The sequence below is a fragment of the Tamandua tetradactyla genome, chromosome 9 (genome assembly GCF_023851605.1).
Source record: "Tamandua tetradactyla isolate mTamTet1 chromosome 9, mTamTet1.pri, whole genome shotgun sequence".
Taxonomy (NCBI): Eukaryota; Metazoa; Chordata; class Mammalia; order Pilosa; family Myrmecophagidae; genus Tamandua; species Tamandua tetradactyla.
The window spans coordinates 15,373,874-15,395,869 of record NC_135335.1 but is presented as its reverse complement, the minus strand read 5'-3'; the positions used below and the strand labels follow the sequence as shown (position 1 = coordinate 15,395,869).

Sequence of the window (21,996 nt, the reverse complement as noted above, 5' to 3'; positions counted from 1 at the left end):
AAAAGAGTCACCTTTTTTAATTCAACAAAAGATACTATATGGGCCAGTGGTGACCCTGAAAATGATCCTTCTAAGGTTTAAAAGATGAAGAGGAATATGGAATGAGAAAGATAAAGTGTAGGGAGAGAAAAAGGTCACATGAGAAGAGGTTTAATATGATTACTATCATTTTAACACCACCAACAAGTAGCAACAACTATTATAGCCACAATAATATAGACTAAAGGCAACTTAACGTAACAAAAGAAAAAGGACTTTAAGATATAAAACATGAATTTCAGTCCTGGCTCAAGCACAATCTAATCCAAGTTAAAACAGAGAAAGGGATTATTTTAGTTTATTAATGCTGCCAGAAACGCAATACACCAGAAATGGGTTGGCTTTTACAAAGGGAATTTATTAAGTTACAAGTTTACAGATCTAAGGCCATAAAAATGTCCAAACTAAGACATTCAGATAAGATACCTTGACTCAAGAAAGGGATGATGACATTCATGGTTTCTCTGTCAGCTGGGAAGGCACATGTGATGTCTGCCAGCATTCTTTCCTGGCTTCAACTTTGAAACAACTTCACCAGGGGTATTTTCTTTCTGCATCTTCAAAGGTCTCTGTTGGTATCAGCTCTGAAGCTTTTACCAAAATGGTTCCCTCCAGTAAAGGTCTCCAGTAAGTGACCTCACCTTGAATGGATGGAAACATATCTCCATGGAAATCACCTAATCAGAAGGTCCCACCCACAATTAGGGGGGTCACATCTTCATGGAAACGACATAATAAAAAATATCCCACCCAACAATATTGATTCAGGATTAAAGAACATGGCTTTTCTGGGGGTACAGAACAGTTTCAAATTGGCACAGGAATTAATAAAGTTCTACTTTGCACTGAACAAGTTCCAACTGAGTTTGGAGCAGTAAAACGTGATAATTTCAAAATAAAAAGAACTGAGAAGCTGTATACTAAGTTATGAAAACACTAATAACCATTTCATAGTTAAGTAAGCTAAGTGCATCTTTATATGCCATTATTTAACATAAATCTCTGTGGCATTAAGGAGCCAGGCGAAAATTCTGTCTGTAGCTCCAAGATTCTAGAGGAGTTTCCTATTCTCTTCCTTATTTCTTTGAAATGTTGTAATAAGACCCTACATTGAACTAGCCCTTATAAGGCCACACTATGCTAAATATTTTCCCTCTGTCTAGTACATGCAATTAAGAAAGCATTTATTTATTATAATTCATTTGTGTATCTACTTTAGTTTCCTGGCTACCAAAGCAAATATTATTCAATAAATTGGCTTAGCAATGGAAATCCTTTAAGCTCATGATTTTGAGGCTAGGAAAAAGTCCAAATCAAGCTGTCATCAAAGCAATGCTTTCTTCCTGAAGGCTGGAATTCTGGTGGTCCTTGGTCCTGGGCTCCTCGGTCACATGTCAATGCACATGGCAGCCTCTCTTGGACTCTTCCTTCTCTTTGGGGTTCCTTTGACCTTCAGCTTCATGCTTCCCATGGCTCTCTCTCTCTCTCTCTCTCTCTCTCTCTATTCGACCTTCATTCTGCTTTTAAAGGATGCCAGTAATAGGATTAAGACCCAACTCTGATTGAGTTGGGTCACACTTTAACTGTAGTAACCTCATCAAAAGCTCCTACAAGCAAAAGGTTACTACATTCCACAACCACAGGAATGGGTTAAGTTTAAGATTCTATTTTTCTGGGATACATACAGCTTCAAACCATCACAGCATTCATTCTTATATTGTCTCTTCTATTCAGGAACTAGGTGCTGGGTGTACAATGGTCGGCAAAAGGTAACAGAGACATAACCGTCTCCTTCTCAACCTCTCTTTTTTTTAAACATGGGCAGACATAGGGAATCGAACCCAGGTCTCTAGCATGGCAGCCCAGAACTCTGCCTGCTGAGCCACTGTGGCCCGCCCATCTGCTGAACCTAAGAAAAGTAAATGAAATAATATATAATAAATACACTTGGAAGGTATGACATGGTATATAATAAATTGTCTTTGAGTTACTATTAGACATATAGTCACTCTCCAAGGTTTATACCTAGGCCATACCGCTCTCTCTTCTCTTGTGCAAGGTGCTTTAAAATTTCCCCTTTCCGGACATGACTCCCAGGGGTGTGGACCTTCCTGGCAACGTGGGACAGAAATCCTAGAATGACCTGAGACTCAGCATCAAGGGATTGAGAAAAACCCTAGAATGAGCCGAGACTCAAAATCAAGAGATTGAGAAAACCTTCTTGACCAAAAGGGGGAAGAATGAAATGAGACAAAGTGGCAACGGCTAAGAGATTCCAAACAGAGTCGAGAGGTTATCCTGGAGGTTATTCTTACGCATTAAGTAGATATCATCTTGTTGTTCAAGATGTAGTGGAGAGGCTGGAGGGAACTGCCTGAAAATGTAGAGCTGTGTTCCAGTAGCCATGTTTCTTGAGGATGCGCTTTCACAATGTGACTGTGTGTGTGATTGTGAAAACCTTGTGTCTGATGCTCCTTTTATCTACCTTGTCAACAGATGAGTAGAACATATGGAAGAAAAATAAATAATAGGGGAACAAATGTTAAAATAAATTTAGTTTGAAATGCTAATGAAAGCGAGGGGTAAGGGATATGGTATGTATATTTTTTTTTCTGTTTTCGTCATTTCTTTTTCTGTTGTCTTTTTCTTTTTCTGAATTGATGCAAATGTTCTAAGAAATGATGAATATGCAACTAAGTAATGATATTGTCAATTACTGATTACATATGTTAATGTTTTAGTTTGTTAAATTTTTTTTAATTAATAAATAAATTAAAAAAAAAAATTTCCCCTTTCTGGGGCCAGACAGAGAAGCTAATTGATCCTGGCAAACAAAATCAAGTAAGGTACCATTTGACCCTCTGAATTTACACTCCTCATTCCCATTCATCCTAGCTCACATTTCTATTTTAACTGGGTACATTTTCATTTCCTAAGAGAAAAAAATATTTTTATTAACACAAGCCTTTATAAGAGCCTTCAAATCCTGCCACCAAGGCAAATGTCCAACCTTCCTTCTCACAAGAATGGGCCTGATCCCAGACCCAAGCTATAATTAACAAAGCACATGTGATTTTGGATGACTTCCTACCCACTAAGGTTGGGTAGAGGGAATGCTGATGAGTGTAACAGCAGCTTCAAAGCAGCTGAAATAAGACCCTGGTTGTTTTTAATTCTCTAGTTTACAATTATATTGTATAAGAACAGGAAGTAGCCCACACATAAATTTCATTTGCATAGTTACTTAAACTATAGGTAAAACATCATCATCCTAAAGACACAGCACTTCCTTTTCTTTTGAGGGTCTATGCTAGCCTGATCTTTCCCCACTGGCCCAGAGAATGCTTTGCATTCAATGTTCAGTCCCTCTGCATGGTAAGGCCCCAAGTAGGGCAGGGCCCAGACTGGCAGTGCACGTCAGCCTGATCTCCTTCAAGCAGACTCAGGGAGACGGAAAGAAAGGATATTTTCCTCATACAGAAGAACAGTTTGAAATTTGGGCACTGAATTACAAAGCCAAACTAGTAAGAATAAAATGGACAACATTTCACTGTTTTGTAATCACAAAGAGCACAGGCTGTACCAGAAAAGTAAAATGGATGTGTTTTTTTTCCCATGAGCCCTTAAGTCACACTCTACAAGACCTTGTACTCTGCCTAAATAAAAGTCTAACCTGATTCTGAAAGAGACTTAACTCCTTTATTCATTAATTTAACAAAAATTTATTGGTTACAATACTAGGCATTAGAGGGAGAGGAATAAGATATAGTCTTTGCCCTGCAGGAGATTATCAGTGTATGGAGAAAAGAAACATATAAAAACCCACCGATGAAATAAAATAGAAGCTAGTTTTAGAAAAACATATATTCCACTCGATACTCTACCATATATAAGAATGTGTACATTGTCCAACTGTGAGAGAAAATTTTCTCTTTATAAACTGCCTAAAACTATATTGCTGCTGTTTATAAAATTGCTGTACTTCTCAGTATTCTTAGTTAGAATTATAGAGAAAGGTTACGAAAGATCTGGGAAAATTGTGGCTACAATTAAGGGCCAGTGTACCAGGAGACTCAGAGCTGACTCTGCAACCACAAACCAGTACTGGAGTCATCATGCTTAGTGCTGCTGAATTGGCACAAGCTGACCCTTTTTTGCTCTAGGAAAATGATGAGTCTTCAGAGAAAAGTGAAGGAGGACCATTTATAAGGGACCGTGTGACCCCAACATATATTATAGGTCATGGAATCTGGATCATCTTGACTTCATATCTGATGGTGAGTAGATTATTGGCAGGCAGTGCATGGACTTAGAAGCTCAAGAGTTATTAGTTAAGCTGGCTCCTGCAAAACAAAAATGAAGTCAAAGTCCTAAGCTCAGTTGTCAAATTAACTTGGCTCTTATTCACGGTCACAGACTTTATAGTTAACTTCAGCCAATTCTCATGAAAATGTGAGCTAATGAACACAAACAAAAACAGAGAGCGGGGTGGTGCAATGGTGGCTCAGTGGCAGAATTCTTGCTTGCTATGCCAGAGACCAGGGTTCATTTCCTGGTCCCTGCCTATGCTAAAAAAAAAAAAATTATAATAAGAGAGCGGCCTGCACAACATATATTCATCTCCATAATTATAAAAGCTGTAAATGGCAAAACACCTGCATTATCATCACTACCTTCCTTTCTTAATATTTTCTCTTTTGTCCTAGAAAATCCAATGTGCCGCTTTTATGGGGAATGAAAACCCAAACTGGAGAGATGCATTTCCACTTTCACCCATTCTGGAGGTATAGATGTTTATTTTCGTGGTTCTCCTAAATGTATACTGGCAGCCTTGTTGGTGATACCACAATCTTTCTTATGGTCTGGACTGAGCATACACCCTAACCCCCGTGTATTTCTTTCTAGCCCATATGGAGATCTTTTACTTTTTCACTATTACCCCTCTAGCTTTGCTCAACCTCATGACCAAGGGGAGAATACCCATTTCTTTCACTGGCTGTGGCACATGGATATTCTGTCTTTATGGGCAGTAATGACCATATTCTTTTGATGATCATGGCTTTTGACTGGTTTGTAGTCATCCAGAATTCCTTGTGTTACACCCTCATCATCAGATGGCAGCTTTGTGCCCAGCTGGCTGTGGGAGCCCTGATTCTTAGTTTCATCTAAACCTAAACTGACAGTTCTGATTTTCCATCTGCTATTTTGCGGCCACAACAGAATCACTCTTATTTTGTGATGCACTTTCTGCTGGGGAAGTCATGGACATATACTCAATAGTAACCTCCCAGTCCTCAACTACCCACCACCTCCTTTTCTATTATGCAATGTTTTAGTATGTGTCCATTCCACAACCCAGTGGAGCAGTTAAGGTTAATGAAAAGGCCTTACTACAGCTTAAACCTGGAAACCAGGAACAAGTAGCCCCTGATGCTTATCAGGGCAGCTACTCTCAGTGACAGGACCTCCTCCCTCTGGGGTAGATAAACATTTCACACTCAAACAGCACAGGATCTCTCTCCTTCACACAAAGTGCGGTGAGCAGAGCTGCCATCCACGGATCCTGACCCAGTTTGGCTACCCAGGAGTCCAGCCAAGACAGGAACTCTTTCTCTACTCTTCTGGACCCTTTGGGCTGTGTAAGTCATAAAGCAGTCATTTGCTGAAAGTTGTTGTTGTGCCCTAGCTTTTGTACCCATGATGCACTGTGCAGCAACTCGCTCCACAATCCCCATCCTTGCAGTTGGCTTGTGGAGATACTCTAACACAAGAAGCTATGATCTTCACTGTCAGTGTCATCATTGGCCCCTTCCCCTGATCTCCTGAATTTGCATCTTGTACATCTTCATTATGGCTGACATTTTGCAGATCTGTTCAGCGAGGGTTCTCCACCTGCTATTCTTATCTGACAGTGGTTCTCCTCCAATATGGCTGCTATAGTCTTATCTATTTATGCCCCAGGTCTAGAATGGGCTGTATCATATCTGTTGTTTACACCTTTGTCACCCTGTCTTGAATCTTTTGATCTACAGTATGAGAAAAAAGGAGCTGAAAGATGCACTAAATAAGTAATCAAAAGACATGGACTGATCTAGGAAATGTGGGAGTTTCTGGGATCATGTAAATGGTAGAAAATAATTCTTTAATAAATGACAAACTTCAATAACTCAGTGACCTAAAAATTTAGGTAAGGGACTTACTACTTCTTCATGCTCCAGCTCCTATTTCTTAGCTCCTATAGTGTAAGCTCCTGAAAGTTAAGATGTTATCTTTTAAAATAAGAAAGTAAATTCCTAAAAGGCAGGGATTTTTGTTTGTTTTGTTCAATAATCCATCTGTAGTGCCTAGAACAATGCCTAACTAAGGCAGACACCACATAGTTATTGAATTAATGGATTCATTCAGGCGATGGAAAAGAACTTTCCTTTCTTTTATATCTTCCTTCAATATTATATAGAATTTTGCACACACTGGCGATTCAATAAATATTTGTAGAATAACTGAACGAGGACCCTTTTAAGAGCACCATTGAAGAATTTCTATCCATAATCTCTTTTTCTCTCCTGTATTGACTGAGTCTTGGAAAATGTTTATTGTGACTCTGAACATCATTAGAAAGTTGTAAAAATATAATACAAAAATACATTCTATAATGGTAGGCCATGACAAATTCTGGGATCTGTCCTGTAACTACTCGTCGAAGAGTGCTTTGAAAACTATTGCTTTTTTATTTCTTTGCTTTGTATATATTTTATACTATATAATTAAAAAGTTTAAAAAAAAAAGAAAATTCCTGCTAAGAGGCAGAATTTGAAGACGACTGTAGTTGCTATTGTTGATAATTTCATTTGTAAAATAACAACAGAAATTTATTTCATTAAAATGAATTTCAAATGCTGCTTAAAAAATATATGATATATACAATAAATGGAATATTGTCCAACCATAAAAAGGAATGATGTCCTCATATATGTGCACAACATGGATGAATCTTGAGGCCATTGTGCTGAGGACATAAGCCAAACACAAAAGGATGTTACATGATCTCACTGATAAAAAAATAGAATAAACAAACTCATAACAGTTAGAATCTTGAACATAGGAAACCAGGGGCTGGGCTGGTGGTAGAGAATGGGGAATTAATGCTTACTATGTACAGAATTTCCATTTAGGGGAAATAGATGGTGATGCTGGTAGCACAATATTGTGAGTGTAATTAACAACACTGAATTATATATGTAAGTGTGGGAAATTTTAGGTCATACATGTTACTAGCATAAAAATTAAAAGATAAAAACATGGGCCTGTATAACACAGTGTACCCTATTGCAAACAATGCACCATACTTAATGGTACAAGTATGTAAATGTTTTCATAAATTATACCAAATTTACACAGGAATGCAAGGTGTTAATAGTGTGGTATATGAGGTAAACTCAACACCCTAATGTAAACCACCGACGACAGTTAACAGTACAATTGCAAATGTTAACAATAGGAGGATATTGGGGAATGCTATATCTCTTACATGATTTTTCTGTAAACCTACAACTTCTCTAATTAAAAAAAAATTTTTTTTTTTAAAAGGAGAGACTGGGTTTTAGAAATCAACACAAACCTACATTGCCAGGTTTGCCACAACTTGCTTTGGAGCAAAATACTTAGTCTCTAATTCTCAAATTCCTTGGCATAAGGATTCGATGATAATCGATGTAAAGCACTTGGCAGAGTGCCAAGGACGCTCCAAATCATGATCACTATTACCACCATCACGTCATTGAACCCCTACTCTAGTAGACAAGTATAACCATACCTATCTTAAAATCAAAGAAAGGAAGCCTCAGAGACGTTTTGATAAAGTGCCCAGTGTCTCAGTCATCGTCAAAGCTGATTTCTACCCGGAACTTCTTTTTCCCAAATGCAGCGCTTCCAGCACTCAGGATCTGACTAACCCCGTCACGCTACCCCGTAAGGAATTCACGGTATGCCATTCCTAGACGAGGGTGCATTTTAAGGACCTGCCGAAAAGCGTTGCGAAACCCAATTTCTCCTGGTGGAACTTGAGATCTGACGCGGAAAGGGACAGAGTTCGGGGAGCTCAAACCGGCTTCAAGGGGATGCGAGGTGCTAGAAGAGGTAAACAACGAAACAGACTTCTAGGATTAGGGTGCCGAGGCGTATAACCTGTACAAATTCTTTTTGGGGTTTCATCCCGTGTCCCCCAGGGGGCAGCCAGGCTGAAGCTCTTCAGGCCTCGATGACCTCTGCTGCCCTCCGGCCCCGGGAAGGGCCGGCCCCGACTGTGCTGCCTTTTGCGGCTCTCCGGCTCCACCACGTCCCAAGCGCCTGGAGCCTAAAAAAATACCACCCTAAGTTCCACCTCCCGGAACAGGTCTTTGGCTTTAAAAAAAAAAAACGTCGCCGTCATCATTCTGAGGCGCATAAATCACAGCCCTGACCTGCCGTTGATTCAGCGGGTGACGTCCGCTGAAAGCGGTGACGAATTCTGCCCCTCTGATGTCCGTGAACTTTTCTCTTCTTTTTATTTTCCCCCCTTTCACTAGTCGCAGGTCGTCACGTGAGGGCCTCGGAGCAGGCTTTAGACTGTGTAACCCGCCGAAGAGACAGCCCAGCCATCACCATGTCTCCCAACCCAGCATAAATCCGAGACTCTTCAAGGCCATATCCCGTGATTACAAAGGTTTTCTCCGCCCCGCCGCTGACGGAAAACTCGTGATTAGCTTCTCCACTCGGAACGAACCGTGGGCCGGGCGCCGACCAGCTGGGGGCGGAGCTGTAAATCGGGGTCGAAGCGAAGCCTCGAAGGGCGGCGCGTGCGCAGTCTCGCGCCACGGGACCTCCTTCCCGCCCCTGAGACTAGGAAGCGGGACGCCAAATCTGTCCCCGCGCAGCCGCCGCCGCCGCCGCCGCCGGGCGCCGAGCGGGGCGTTCGCCCCTCCCGAGGCGCGCCTGCGCACGTTTCCCACGCACGCTCCGGGCGTACGGCGGCGGCCAGGGGTCGCGAACCGGTCGAGGACCCAAGTGCGGAGGAGTCCGGAGAGTCAGCGCTTCTTCCCTCCCTCCCCTATTCCCCCCTCCCCGTTCCCTTCCCCCCTCCCCAAGAATGTTCCGCTACGAGGTGAGCTGTTGCGACCGGAAGTGACCCCTCCCTCCCTCACGCGCCCTTCTTCCTCTCGCACCCCCCGCGTCGGTCGGGCGCTCCTGAGGAGTGGGGGGGGGGAGGTGGGCGGTGGGTGGTGGGAGCCGCGGAACAGAGCCGTGCGTGAGAGGCCTAGAGTTACTGGTCTCATCCCAGTGCTGTGAACTAGCCTCGGGGGCGGGACTGTCCCATCAGTTGCCGCTGGGGAGAGCTGGCTTCTGTTTTGGGGTGGGAACGCCCCGTTAGTCGCCTTGACTAGACCATTACCCCACCATGGGAGGAGCCGAGTCGGGGGCAGTGTTGCACCGACCCTGTGATCTTTCCTGAGGAGAAAGAGTCACCTGGGGATGCCCAGAGACGCGTTTCCCGCCCTGGACCCTGCAACACAATCCCCCGCCCCCCCCCCCCTCCATTACACAACGTTCGCCCAAACACACGCAATAAGTACCCGATTATAGGGCCCTAGATTTGCCTTTTTGAGTGAGGATCCAGACTGTTTACTAAAGGGCTCCGAGTTTGGAGGGGGGCGTGTCCGCCAGAAGTTCCTTCTGAGCGAGTGGAGGAAGACTGAATTTGCTTAAGGTCCTGGGAATGGAGCAGTAGTCAGGAGTTCTGACCCTGCACTAAACTCATTGGGTGACCTTGAACGACTCCTAATCTCTGGACATAAATTTCTGGTTTTATAGAATATAAGGTCTAATCTCTAAGATCCCTAAGAGTCTTTCCAGATTTAAAAAGCAGTCATTTGGTTGAGTAGATTTCTGTGATATGAAAGGAACGCTGTAGAAAGTTGCCTGTGAGGTAGAGGCAGTTGCATGCCTGCCTTTATGTAGGTGTGGGAAGGCTCAGGGATGGGTCAAATTTCCTTTGAGATGAGCCTAGCTAAAAGGTAGCCAGGCGATATATATCACTTCCTACCCACTAAGAGCAATTCCAAGTTTTTGGAAATTGAAAACACATATGCTTGATAAGAGTATAACAGTTATACTTGATAAGAACAGTCCAAGAGCAAGCCAACTTAATGTAACCATGGAGAAAGATGGAATGCAGTGAGAAGTTGCCCAAAGAATACTTGAGTAGTAAACCAATTGAAAAGAATGAAGTGGAGGGGGAAAATGTTTAAAATAAAGCACAGCTGAGATGCTCTGATGATGTTGAGCATTTGTTCAGCAATCCATAATCGTTGCCTCTTTGATCCTCACAATTCTCTAAGGCATTGTCCCTGCAGTACAACTCTAAACCTAGCACAGATCCAGAGAGGCAGTAGATGCTCAAGAAGTTATTCAGTGAATTAATCAGAAAGAATTTGACTTGCCTCAGTTCATGTTGGTTGTAAGTGACAGAACCAGAGATTGAATTTGTCACATCACAGCTTTTCTAGAGCTCACGTAACTGGTTGAGAATTTAGCTTTCTATTTTATCCCCAGAGTTTGGGCCTATAGAAAACAGAGCAGGGAAAGGATGGAAAATGAAGAGAATGCTTTAAAAGGTAGTAATAAAGTAACTGAAAAAGAGGAATGAATGTAATGAGGAAGATGAGAATTCTGTTAGAAAAGATGCTTATAACTCAAGCAAGATGATTATGTGTTTATTTTCAGTTCTCATTATTCCAGCCAGTAATATGAAGGAAGTTGCAGGCCTAATGTCTTGGTTACATGAGGAAATGCTATTATTAGAGTCTTGATAAATTAGAGAAATAAAATGCTTCTAGAAAAAAGGTTCAGTGAAATAAGAAACAGGAAATAGCAATTGAAAGTAAAGATACTGAAGTCTTCCACTGTCTTCCAAATTGGCAGTGGAGAAAATGCCATCTTTACAAAAAGTCAAAATGAAATTCTTTTATTCACTGGGAAAGTAAAATGAACACTTTTAGAACATTTTAAAAACAATTTCAAAGCTAATCTCTTTTCTCATGTTTTAGTCTTTGGAGGATTGTCCTCTGGATGAAGATGAAGATGCATTTCAGGGCCTAGGAGAGGAAGACGAAGAGATCGATCAGTTCAATGATGATACATTTGGGTCAGGTGCAGTTGGTAAGTGGCATCTTTCTTTCCTAATGTCTTGGTCTTGGGAGAAGTAATTGCATTCTCTCTTTTGAAAAGATATTCTTCTATTCTTGTTCTCTGTCAAGAGTAGCTCAGTCTTCACTGGATGTATTTACTCTACTCCTCTGGGTCTCTTTTAACTTCGCTTAAAAAATGAGGTACATGCTGAGCCTGTCACTTCCAACTTAAGACCTATGGGTCTAAGTTGACACGATAAAGAATTCAAATGGTTAGAGAAATAGACATTTAAAAGAGGTTTAAAATAATCCCAGAAGAGGTGAATTTTTATATTTAGAACATAACTTAAGGAAATGGGCTATGTAGTGGACAAATACGAAACTCAGGTTCTGGTGTGTGTATTGTTGTATGTGTTTTAAAATTCAGCCTATCAGTAGTATGTTGTGTAAATTTGCTTGTCAAGTTTTTTTATCCCAAGGAATTCCAGTAAGAGAAAGTCTTCATGAATTAATGAACTGTTGTGCCTAGAAGAAATTTTCCCATTCCTGAATAGAGAATAGATATTCTCAGAATTGCAAAAAGTCAAAGAGCCACACTAAAGCCACCAAATTAAATGACTGAGATGAGAAATTTAGAGAGCAAGCTTATATGAATAAGTAAAAGTCAATACAGATATTTTTCCTTTGTCTGTTGGTATTGGAAAATAGCAACAGTGCTTATGTTGAAATGTGTAAATGTGTGTGGATATTTCTTTGGACCTGCAGCAAGTATGTGCAACAAATATGCAGATTTAAGTGATAAAGAAGAAGAAATTTAGCAGTAATAGGTAGTCTCAAGATGATAAACGTCTAAAACAAAGGAGAGGCCTTAAAGAGTTATAGTGATTACTAGTTTTGCAGTGATCTAAACTGCTTAAATTTATTAAATCTTAGATTGAGTTGAACTGGCAAAAATGAAAAAATATGTCATTGTTAAACAGGGCTTACAAAATTCAATAGGGAACTAAAACTTCACCACATTGGGAGCGATGAGAGAAGTTTTTAAGGTAGAAGTTAAGTCCATTTTAGAAAGAAACCAAAGGCCTTTGGATTATAGCCATATTTTAGGAAATGAGATCGTCCAATAGATGATAGGATCCACGATGCTATTGTCTCTCTCATCTCTTCTCCACGGAGACCACAGAAGAAGGGACCTAGAATAGAATTTCAAAGCAGGAAACTGAAGGGGATTGCGAAAAGTGTATTTAGGAGTTAGTTCAGTGACAATCTCTGGGATACTATAGAAGCCACAAATAGGTACTTGTTTCTAGAACCCTTTTTCTTTTAAAATATTGCACTGAATGTTTTCTTTTTTTTCACAAAATTCCTCAGTATTAAAATGAGATTGGTGGAATTTTAATAAATACTATACTAAGATGAGACAGCATAATAACATGTCCTCAGTTTTGAACTTGGACGGAAGAGAAATAGTCTTGCCTTCTCATTGATTTCTAGAAGTGCTGTGGAAAATGTTTTTTCTGGGCTTCTATGCCCTCACAAGATGAGAGTAATAATATTGCCTCATAAGGATATTTAAGTGTGCAGAACTATATTTTATATGAAGGAAAACAGAAAAATGCCCATACATTGAAATAGCTCCTAGGGGTACACAATGAAAGTACAGCCTGTAGAAAGTAAAGGCAGTGAGATAATGTGTGATTAGCCCACTTTGTACCTTAGTACAGAAGGGTAGTTAAGAAAGACCTCTTGGTCAACAAACTTTATAATGGAGAAAAAATTTCCAAAGATGAGCCCTCCGCTGACAATATAATATACTTGAATTTTAAAGTTAAAATTGTAAGGTTAAAAATGTTATAAATGTATGAAAAAAAATTGCTTTAAGCTAAATCAACCTGTGACCTGTTCGATACACCTTTTCTAGGTAATTACGCAACTAATAGAGAAGTTAAACCAGAAGTAGATAAAATGTTAGCCCTTTGACATATGCTTTGGTTTGATGGTTTTCAATTTAGGGAATGAGCATCTTAAATAATACCTGTTAGTACAGTGGATATTTTAGGTTACTGGTTACAGATGCTATGATGTCACCTTCCTTAAGCGACAGGTCAGTCTTCTACATGAATAAATGTTTGCATCATCTCAGAGGAATAAGTGGTGCTGTTAACAATCCTAACTCATTTCCTAATAATAAAAGCTTACTCTTATGTGCTAGGCCCCATTCTAAGTGCTTTACATATATTTTTTTCCAAATTTTTTTTATTGTGGAAAATAACATATATACAAAAAAGAAGTAAATTTCAAAGCATACCGTAACAATTAGTTACAGAACAGATTTCAGAGTTTGGCACAGGTTACAGTTCTATAGTTTTAGGTTATTACTTCTAGCAGTTCTAAGACACTGGAGACTAAAAGAAACATCAGTATAATAATTCAGCAGTCATATTATTTGTTAAATCCTGTGTTCTCTTTTATAGCTCCACCTTCACTTTTGAGCTAAAAGCCACATCTTTAAGAGTATTTGTGTTCGGCCCATTCTAACTTTTACATGTTGAAAAGGGCTGTCAGTAATATCGTATGGAATAGAACTAGTTGATGTTCTAAAGAGGCTGGCCCGTCTGAGTTTCAGAACTTATCCAGCTTACGAGCCCATCTGAAGGTTATAGGTTTCTGGAAAGTAATCATAATGCATGGAACCGTCGTAGCATCTCAGAAGGAGCCCTAGCTGTTCTTTAGGGTTAGCAGGAACAGTTTTGATTGGGGTTTGGCAAACAATGATAAATAGCAATATCTTACTGAGGCTTGTGTAAGAGTAGTCTCCAGAGTAGCCTCTTAACTCTATTAGAACTCTCTCAGTCACTGATACTTTATTTGTTACAACTCTTTTCCTCCTTTTGGTCAGGAAAGCGTTGTCAGTTCCACAGTGCCAGGGCCAGGCTCATCCCTGGGAGTCATATCCCACGTTGCCAGGGAGACTCCTCCCTCCCCCCATGTCATTTACATATATTATTAATCCTCACAGCAAAGGTAGGTGCTATTATTATCCTCATTTTGTAAATGAAGAAGCAGAGCCACAAAGAGAATAGTTAACTATAAATACAATCAGTGAAAACCTGCCAGTTATTTTAAAACATCTTCAGGGAATCTTTGGAAATCTTTTGCCTCCATTTGGAAGGTCTCTCTGTTCTTTCTACTTCCTTTTTACTGATAGCTGCTATACCCTTTGGAATGCCTTAAAATTAAATCACCCTTTTAATTCTGTTTTTATTTACAAATATCCCTAAGATGGACTTCAGGGGAATTATTACAAGTATAGGTTTGTAGAAGCAGCCAGGAATTCAGTAACCTACAGCAGGGTATAGGTTAATTTGTTTCTCAACTACTCCATGTCCACCCTTTATATTTTAGACCAATGTGAATTGAGGTCAGACGTTGGCATATCTAAGTAACTATATTTTTAGGTCATTTGAAAATGATGTAGGGTGATGTGCTGTCCTGTAGTGAAAGCAAAAGATCTCTGGCATATTAGGTGATTAGCCATAATTAGCAATAAAAATGTAAAATGATATTGATAATATTCTATGACATAGATTTCCTTTGCTTACATACTTGAAAAAGTCCAACAATTCACAAGGATCCATTCTAACAGTTTTTAAATTTTAAGCAGTTTTTGAATATTATTATTAAGAACAAATAACTGCTCATCCTTGGTAGGAGCTGTAAAGTTAGAGAACATGAGTGTAAAGTATGTAAAGGGTGAATGCAGACAAATGCAAATTAAAATTCTGCTGCATTAGAACCAAGCTGTTAACAAATTACCTTCTTAAATTTGGGAAATAAATGTAAAGAGCCCCTTAATTCAAAAGTATAGACTCCCATTCTTATGGCATTGCTATGATGGTAAGATTGTAAGAATGTCCTTTAAAAATTTCCTGATCCTTACCAAGGTTAACGCAAACTATTAATATCACATTGATTTTTAATTATACTACTCCTTCAAAGCATTTTTGTTTTCATATTAGTATGACTGATCTTTTAGATAACATTGCAATTTTATCTAAACTATATTCTTCACTGTTTGAGTACATCAGGGTATACTTATCAGAGACCACTGTGGTGAAATGGCAGTCTTAGAATCTTTTCTGTAAAATGACATTTCAGAGGAAGAATGTCCCTTGGCTGGGCACTCAGTAGGAGGAAGCCCTTAAGCAGGGAAGAGAATCCCACTTGACTAGAAAAAAGGCCCATGCCCTTAGGTAACAATATTTTCATAGCTCTTGCCTACAACCTTTATTCAAGTGAGGACACAGTGATCCACGGCTTACCTGATCCCTTTACCAGCACTAATACGTTCAAATCTACCACGGTGCCCAGAGACTAGACAATGGTTCTGATGATAACAAAATTATAAATGTGGAGTCCCACTTCCTTTGCTTGCTTTTACATGGGCAGGCACTGGGAAACGAACCCAGGTCTCTGGCATGGCAGGCAAAAATTCTGCCACTGAGCCATTGTCGTACAGCCTCTACTTGCATTTTAAATCACACATGTTATGGAACATAGTTATATAATAAACATAGCAAATTTTAAATATTTATAATCTCACCCTGAGAGGGACTTAGCCTACAGAAATATTTGCTTAAGGTATTAAAGACATATATAATGTTCATTATAGTATTAATCACTATATTGAGAAGTTGCAAATAATCCAGATGTTTATTGGTACAGGGTAAGTTAAATTACAGTTGATCAGTAGAATGAAATCTTAAATAGGTATTAAAAATAATGAGATAGTATCAATGATATGTCTAAGATGTATTTAAATAGAAAGACAGCAAATTAATCTTCATAGTTGTTGTATTTTAAAAAACTTAATATAGCTGCTGGAATTGTTAGAGAACTTTCACATACATATATATGTGATGTTTACATTTTTTAACAACTGTGTTTTCTTTCCAAGCAGGGAAAAAATAGCGATAATTTTATAGAGTTGCACATGAAAATGATCAGTAATCTAAATCTTTAAAAAAAAAAAAAAGCCCTATCATTTATTATACTTTACTATGTATGTTTTTTCCGTTGTAATAGTGCCTCCAATTCTTCCTTTTATTCAATTATTTTAATAAGTAGAAAAATTAAATCAGAAGAATTATCACTGAGGACAGTTTTTCAGAATTGTTTCTTTGTTAGTTATTAAGGGAATTACATGTTATCCCTGTTGAAGTTTACAGGACATATGGAAAATGTAACTAAAGTAAAAATAAAATATATATATACAAAAGAACACATGGATTTTTTTGTGGCTTGGCATAGAGAGTATTTCATGTTTAAATGACAGTGGAGGTAACATTAAAATGAAAGAATTATTTAGGAGTGGTTTCAGTGAGAAGGAAAAGTCTTCTAAATTTGAATGCTGAAAAGAACAAAATTGTAAGTAGATCTTTTATGATGGAAACAGAATGGAATGATTAGACTGAGGACCACAGGAATGAGAGAAGTACAAGGGAAGTAAGAAGGTCTGGATTTAGAGAAGCTGATAAAAGGTTCCAAAGATTTTAATCTGTGCTGTAGTAGGACTCAAAAATAATGCTGTGTTAGCATAATGAACAAGGAAGGAGTCTTCATGTCAGTACTACAGACTGTAGTGTAGTATATAGGAATGGCAAAGACATGGTTAAAATGGAAGAATTGGCCCTGCCTGGTCTAAGTCACTGTTACCTTTCCCCAACTTATCACAGTAGTCACTTGACAAGCTTCCATGCTTCCAAAACTGCAAGCCCCACCCTCCACAACACTGTTTCAACACAGTAAACAGAATGATGCTTTTAAAACACAAACCACATCAGAATTTCCAGAGGCGCCTCATTTCAATCAAAGTGGCTCTGAAGGCCCTAGATGAGCTCCCCTCCCAGGCTTCTTTGACCTAACTTTCTTGTACTCTTCCTTCTTGCCCATACTGTTCTCAACACAATCCAGCCTGCTATTCCTTAAAACCATCAATCTTACTCTCACCTTAAGGCTTTTGTACCAACTGTCCCTCTGCCTGGAATGCTGTTTTCCCAGATATCACATGGCTGATTCTTAACTCTTGAATATTTGCTCAAATGCCACCTTGTCAATGAGGCTTGCCTTTGACCAACCTAAATAGAATTTTCACTCTGTTCCTCTTTCCCCATATTCCCCTCTTCCCCACACTCCTGTAGCATTTTCATATTCTAATATATAATATCTGACTTATTTATTCTTATGTTTCTTGTTTATTATCTGTCTCTTGCCCACTTGAATGAAAGCAACAGGAGAGCAGGGATTCTTATCTGTTTTGGACATTGATATATCCAAGACCAGTGCTTGACATATAATAGATGCTCAGCAAATACTGATTGAATAAAATGAATGCACTCAAAAGCTTGTAAATAAAAATGACAGTTGTAATATGAAAGAAGATTGTTTGCTAGTGCAGTGGATTTTAACTTTCCTGTAAAGTTTTGACCTGAAATGTTACAGAATCTCCAAACCAATAGGTAGTAGTACATTTATCTAGCACAATTTAGGAATGAGTTTCAGAATATATTTGGACACGATTGATAATGTATAAAGCTACTAATACAGTGCTTTAGCTTTATTCTTGGTGTGGTGTTATTTGTTCTGAATAGTGAAAATCTCACTTTTGTTTGCCCCTTAGTTTAAACTTTATTTCCTACTTCTAAGCAGAAACTTGGCTTCCCACCTGTCTTTTGGAGTTGAAATTAATCACTTGATTAACAAAAGAATTTTAAAGACTTTTTAGTTCCAATATGAATTTCTTTGTTATGACTTCCTTTTAGATGATGATTGGCAGGAAGCACACGAGCGCCTGGCTGAATTGGAAGAAAAACTACCAGTGGCAGTTAATGAACAAACAGGCAATGGAGATAAGGACGAGATGGACTTGTTGGGTGACCATGAGAATCTGGCAGAAAGGCTCAGTAAGATGGTGATTGAAAATGAACTAGAAGATCCAGCTATCATGAGAGCAGTACAGACCAGGCCAGTTTTGCAAGTGAGTAAGTTCTTCTGATTTGAGACCTATAGCAGACCATAGAATTAAAATAAGTATTGAGTTTTGCCATTTTATTTAATCTAATATATTGAAAGAACTACACTTGCCATACAAGATTGATGATGTAATTCCTGAAGATAACAGATATAGAGATGAAGTTGGGGAGTAACATATATTCCAGAACACTAATTTCTTATTCTCGCATTTGAGGCTGTTTCGAAGCCTCATTCAGAAACAGTGAGTGAGTCACCCAGAGAGCCCACACTATTCTAGACTGTATGTGTTTTCCTTCCAGCCCCAGCCAGGAAGTCTGAATTCCAGTATTTGGGATGGATCTGAAGTTCTGCGGCGAATCCGAGGACCACTGCTTACTCAGGTCTTGAACATTTTCTTCCTTTTTTTAAAAATAATTCTGAAAAATAACATGTACAAAACAATAAATTTCAAAGCCCACCACAATAATTGTTATAAAACAGATTTCAGAGGTTGATATGGGTTACATATCCACAATTTTAGGTTTCCTACCAGCTGCTCCAAGACACTGGAGACTAAAAGAAATACCAATATTCAGTAGTCATTCTCATTTGTTAAATCCTATCTGCTCATTATAACTCCTCCATCTTTGATCTTTCTCTCAATCTTTAGGGGTATTTTGTCTATGCCCATTCTAATTTTTTCATGTTGGGAAGGCTTGTAGATAATAGAGAATAGGGGGCTGGAACCAGTTCTGGAGAACTGGAAGAGCCCCTCTGGGTTTCAGAACTTGTCTGGCTTAGGAGCCCATCTGGAGATTAAGGTTTCTGAAAAGTAATCATAGGGCATGGAACCTTTGTAGAATCTGAGATACAGCCCTAGCTCTTTAGGGTTGTCAGAAACAGTTTTGGTTGGGGTTTGGCAAACAAATGGTAAATAGCTGCAATTTGCATAAGAGTAGCCTCCAGAATAGCTTCTCAACTCTGCTTGAACTTTTAGCCACTAATACCTTATTTTGTTACAATTGATTTCCTCCTTTTGGTCAGGAAGGCATTGTGGATCCCATGGGGCCAGGGCCAGGCTCAGGTTCATCCCTGGGATTCATATTCCACCTTGCCAAAGAGCCTTTCATACCTGGATATCATGTCCCACATAGGGGAGAGGATAATGATTTTACTTGCAGAGCTGGGTTCAGAGAGAGAGGGGCCACATCTGAGCAACAAAAGAGGTTCTCTGGAAGTAACTCTTAGGTATAACTATAGGTGAGCTTAGCTTCTCCACTATTTAAGTTAAAAATTCACCAGAGCAAGGCTCAAGATCAAGGGCTTGGCCTATTGACTTTGGAGTCCCTGATGTTTGACACAGTATCAGGGGTTTCCCTGGTGGTAAACTTTAATAGTTTCCTTTTTTTTTTTCCATCACTCAAGGGACATTGCCAATCCTTTTTTTGTTTTTTTTTTGTTTGTTTAGTTTTTAAAATTTTTAACATTCTTTTTATTATGAAATATGTATACAAAAAAAGCAATAAATTTCCAAATACATTTTAACACGTAGCTATAGAACAGATTTTAAGGTTTGGTATGGGTTACAGTTTCACACTGGAGACCAACAGAAATAGCAACATGATTCAGCAGTAGTCATACTCATTTGTTAAATCCTGTCTTCTCTGTTATACTCCTCATCTTTAAATAACATATATACATAAAAGCAATAAATTTCAAAGTACATCGCAACGATTAGTTGTAGAACAGATTTCAGAATTTGATATGGGTTACAATTCCACAATTTTATGTTTATAGCTAGAAAGCTGCTATAAGGCACTGGAGGCTAAAAGAAATATCAATATATGTATGATTCAGCACTCATACTCATTTGTTAAACCTGACCTTCTTTGTGTAACTCTAGCATCACCTTTGATCTTTCTCCCACTCTTTATGGGTATTTGGGCTTTGCCCATTCCAACTTTTTCATGTTCGGAGGGGCAGTCAGTATTATGGGATGGGGGTGGAACTTGATGTTCTAGGAAGGCTGGCCCCTCTGTATTTCAGGAATTATCTTGTCCAGAGACCCAGCTGGAGGTTATAGGTTTCTGGAAAGTTACCCAAGTGCATGGGATGTTTGTAGAATCTTATATAATGTCCTAGGTATTCTTTAAGATTGGTTGGGGTTTGGCAAGTTATGATACGTAGCAATGTCCAACTGAAGCATGCATAAGAGTGACCTGCAGTATAGCCTTCAGAATAGCCTCTCGACTCTATTTGAACTCTCTCAGCCACTGATACCTTATTTGTTACATTTATTTCCTCCCTTTTTGTTGATCCCACGGTGCCAGGGTAAGGCTCATTCCTGGGAGTCATCTCCCATGCCACCAGGGAGAACTTCATCCCTGGATGTCATGGTTTCACTTGCAGAGTTGGGCTTAGAGCGAGAAAGAGGCCACATCTGAGCAATAAAAAAGTCCTCTGGCAGTAACTCTTAGGCATACCTATAGGTAGGCTAAGCTTCTCTGCTATGTATATAAGCTTCACAAGAGCAAGCATCAAGATCAAGAGCTTGACCTACTGATTTGTATTCACCTAATGTTTGGCACAGTATCTGGGGTTTTCCCAGTGGTAAAGTTTAATAGTTCCATAATTTTTCTCCCATCCCTCAAGAGATTGCTAATACTTTTTGATTGTCTGTTCAACATGCTCTGGGATGTATCCAGGCATCACATTAAGTTATACAGAATTACAAGCCCTCACTGTATGCTCCATGTGTTTGGGCTCCATGTGTTTGGATTGTTTAAATGATCTACCAGACAGGTTGTGTTAGATTATGTGCTACTGAAAATTTAGGTTTTGGACGAAATAACCCTTTTTTCTTTTGGGCTCAAAGAATAAGTGAAGTTCTAAAATACAATGTCCTCCTTAGCCCTGTGTTCTGATTTACCTTAGTCCTGACCTGATCAGCTTCATTCATTGAAGCCTGATCTCTTTTTCAGTTTTTTTAACAGCTGTTGTATGTGGCAGTGCTGACTTTCAGACTGGCAGAACTCCTAACCTGAATCTTAGTTGTCACACAGGTAACCAAAGTTTCAGGGAAATAACATCTTATATGTGACAGCACAGCCTCTCAAAATCTAGAAATAACAATTACAGCTCTGGACTAAATGTGACTGCTGTAAGAGTTTACAGTTTAGGCCCAAATTTTCTTATAAATGTTTTCTAAATGGAACCATACAGTATTTACCCTCTTGTTTTTGGCTTATTTTGTATTACATAATGACCCCACCGTTCATTCACATTGTTGCATGCTTCGTGACTTCGTTCCTTTCTGTAGCAGCACAATATTCTATCCTATATATACTCCACAGTTCACCATTCTCTTTCTTAGTCAATGTGTTCTTGAGCCACCTCCATCCATTGAGCATCATGTATAACGTCCAAAGTCAACAGTTGATGTCTCACATTATCCTCACTTAGTTGTATAATCATCAACACTCTCAGTTTTAGACAGTTTTCACTGTTCCCAAGAGAAAAATAACCAATAAACACACCCTTACCAATTAGAAAATCTGTATCTCTCCTTAACTCTTGTCCTTCCCTGCCGAATATTTATCCCTGGTATTGCAGTGGTACTGTTACTGTCTGTTAAACATAACCCATAGCATGCGATAGTAGTTTCCCCCATACTATGATGTTATTTACTCTTTGTACAAGATTCATAACTTTCAAGTAGTTCACACAAGAATTTATTTATATTTTTAATATTAATCAGTGATGCACATATATCTATACAATCCCT

The 21,996-nt window shown here is 39.0% G+C and overlaps 1 protein-coding gene and 1 long non-coding RNA gene across 3 annotated transcripts in view; one reads left to right on the top strand and one right to left on the bottom strand.

The window, feature by feature from the left end:
- Positions 1-376: 376 nt before the first annotated feature.
- Positions 377-8,946, bottom strand: LOC143646778 (uncharacterized). The gene is made up of 2 exons (XR_013157608.1): positions 8,499-8,946; positions 377-8,166 (listed from the first exon to the last, which is right to left on the bottom strand). It is a non-coding gene; the product is annotated as an uncharacterized LOC143646778 (long non-coding RNA).
- A 29-nt stretch (positions 8,947-8,975) lies between these two features.
- Positions 8,976-21,996, top strand: part of PATL1 (PAT1 homolog 1, processing body mRNA decay factor) — a 50,150-nt gene continuing 37,129 nt past the window's right edge. The window contains exons 1-4 of one of the 2 annotated variants that reach the window (XM_077116119.1): positions 8,976-9,178; positions 11,121-11,232; positions 18,023-18,237; positions 18,533-18,613. In XM_077116119.1, the coding sequence (XP_076972234.1) occupies positions 9,164-9,178; positions 11,121-11,232; positions 18,023-18,237; positions 18,533-18,613 (423 nt within the window). In that variant the 5' untranslated portion in view covers positions 8,976-9,163. Of the gene's footprint in view, positions 9,179-9,326; positions 10,689-11,120; positions 11,233-18,022; positions 18,238-18,532; positions 18,614-21,996 lie in introns of those variants that run through there. The other variant, XM_077116120.1, reaches the window with a different exon arrangement.